At 38.8% G+C, this 1918-nt stretch overlaps 1 protein-coding gene across 1 annotated transcript; it reads right to left on the bottom strand.

Annotated features, from left to right (window-relative positions):
- Positions 1–774: 774 nt before the first annotated feature.
- LOC114683684 (olfactory receptor 4C46-like) lies at positions 775–1704 on the bottom strand. Its single transcript, XM_028857997.1, has one exon. The coding sequence runs from the start codon at positions 1702–1704 to the stop codon at positions 775–777; it is 930 nt and encodes a 309-aa protein (XP_028713830.1).
- Positions 1705–1918: the final 214 nt, after the last annotated feature.

The following is a 1918-nucleotide window of genomic DNA, read 5'->3' on the forward strand; positions in this document are numbered from 1 at the left end:
ACACACACATACACACACACACACACACACACACTAACAACAAATACAACTGAAAGAGCAGAAAAATTTAAAAGCATAGGAAAGAAAGTATTTATAATCAGGGAAATTAGAATATTGGGATGATTTATTGTTTAAGTCCTACACTTAACCATGGGAGAGACTAGGGCATAATTTTGATAAAACCAGTGAACAAACTGTGAATGAGAAGAGAGATGCCCCAAATTGTTTTCTAATCATTGTCCTCTTCAGGCAGACCCTATGGTGGGAAAAGAAAGTCTCTGAATTGGAAAATGTCTATGCTAAGTTCTAATAAGATTATGAGATGGCAAAGGCTCACTAGTCAGGACATAGCTTCCCAAGGCATTATTTGTGTAGTTTCATAATGAACAACATTGAAAGGAGAAGCCAGAATTTTCTGACCTAAAAAAACTATATAAACTTAGCTCATTGGAACAAGCTTTTCTCAAAGAAAGTAAATATAGTCAATTGGTACTTGGTATAAGTCAGAGGCAAGGTGTGTGTATGTGTGTGTGTGTGTGTGTGTGTGTGTACCACGCATTTGTATATTGTTTGAGTTATGTGTCTGTTGTGACAATTAAGCAGCCTGAGTCAGGCATTTCCCTTTTGTGGCACTCCTTCCTGCTTCCCTCAGTTTAACACACATTTAGCAGTAACTTGTTTCTTTATTGTTTAAGTAAGTCTTCCAGATTGAGGTCATGCAAACTGCCCATTCCATTCTTTCTCCAGTCCATCTGAAGCTGCATGATTGCTTGTTTATTTGTCATCTGATTGAATTTTTCTACTAAGCAATCTCTTAATGGCATTTTTCATCTGACTATTTCTCAAGGTGTAGATTAATGGGTTTAGCATGGGAGTTATCACAGTATAAAAAAGAGCAACTGCTTTATCAATGGGTAATGTAGCTGCAGGTCTCATGTACACAAATATGCATGGAACAAAATATAAAACCACCACTGTAATATGAGAAATACAGGTAGAAAGGGCTTTGTGCCTCCCTTCTGCACTGTTGGTCCTTAGGGAGCACAGGATGACCATGTAGGAGATAAGCAGAAGGAGGAAGTTTAACAGACAGATGAAGCCACTGTTGGCAGCAACAAAGAGCCCTAGAATGTGAGTATCAACACACGCTAGATCAAGCAAAGGGTTCAAATCACACATAAAGTGGTCTATGACATTAGGGCCACAGAAGGGTAGTCCAATAATGAAAAGAATTTGTATACCTCCATGAAGAAAGCCTCCAGCCCATGACACTCCCACAAGTAAATTACAGAGTCGTCGGTTCATGATGGTTGCATAGTGCAGGGGTTTACAGATGGCTACGTAGCGGTCATAGGCCATGACAGTAAGCAAAATGACCTCAACACCTCCAAAAAAATGTTCCCCAAATACTTGGGTCATGCATCCATTGAACAGGATGGACTTCCTTTCATGGAGTAAATCAACCAGCAGCTTAGGAGTGCTGACAGAGGAGTAGCAGGCATCGATGAAAGAGAGATAGGCCAGAAAATAGTACATAGGGGAACCCAACAGCTGGCTGTTTGTAATGGTGATCAGAATGAGCAAATTTCCTACCACAGAGAAGATATAGATGGCCAAAAACACAGCAAATATGATTTTCTGCATGTGTGGGTTCTGTGTGAGTCCCAGAAGAACAAATTCAGTCACGTTGTTCCTGTATTCCATCTAGTTCATGAGAGAGTTAATCATATTCCCTGGGGGAATTGACACATCCTCATATTTATTTAATTTCTATTTTCTAATAATTAATGTTTAGAGTCTGTTAATTAATAAAATATAACCACATTGTCTTTTAATATTGCAGAAAGAGTTCTAAATACCTGTGACTACTTAAGACTATATAGTTGCCCCCTCAATGAAGATAGCTGGAAAGTTTATG

The sequence above is a fragment of the Peromyscus leucopus genome, chromosome 4 (assembly GCF_004664715.2).
Source record: "Peromyscus leucopus breed LL Stock chromosome 4, UCI_PerLeu_2.1, whole genome shotgun sequence".
NCBI lineage: Eukaryota > Metazoa > Chordata > Mammalia > Rodentia > Cricetidae > Peromyscus > Peromyscus leucopus.

What these genes read in the sequence shown, in the direction of transcription:
- LOC114683684 (XM_028857997.1), bottom strand. Translation starts at nt 1,704, where the DNA reads ATGGAATACAGGAACAACGTGACTGAATTTGTTCTTCTGGGACTCACA.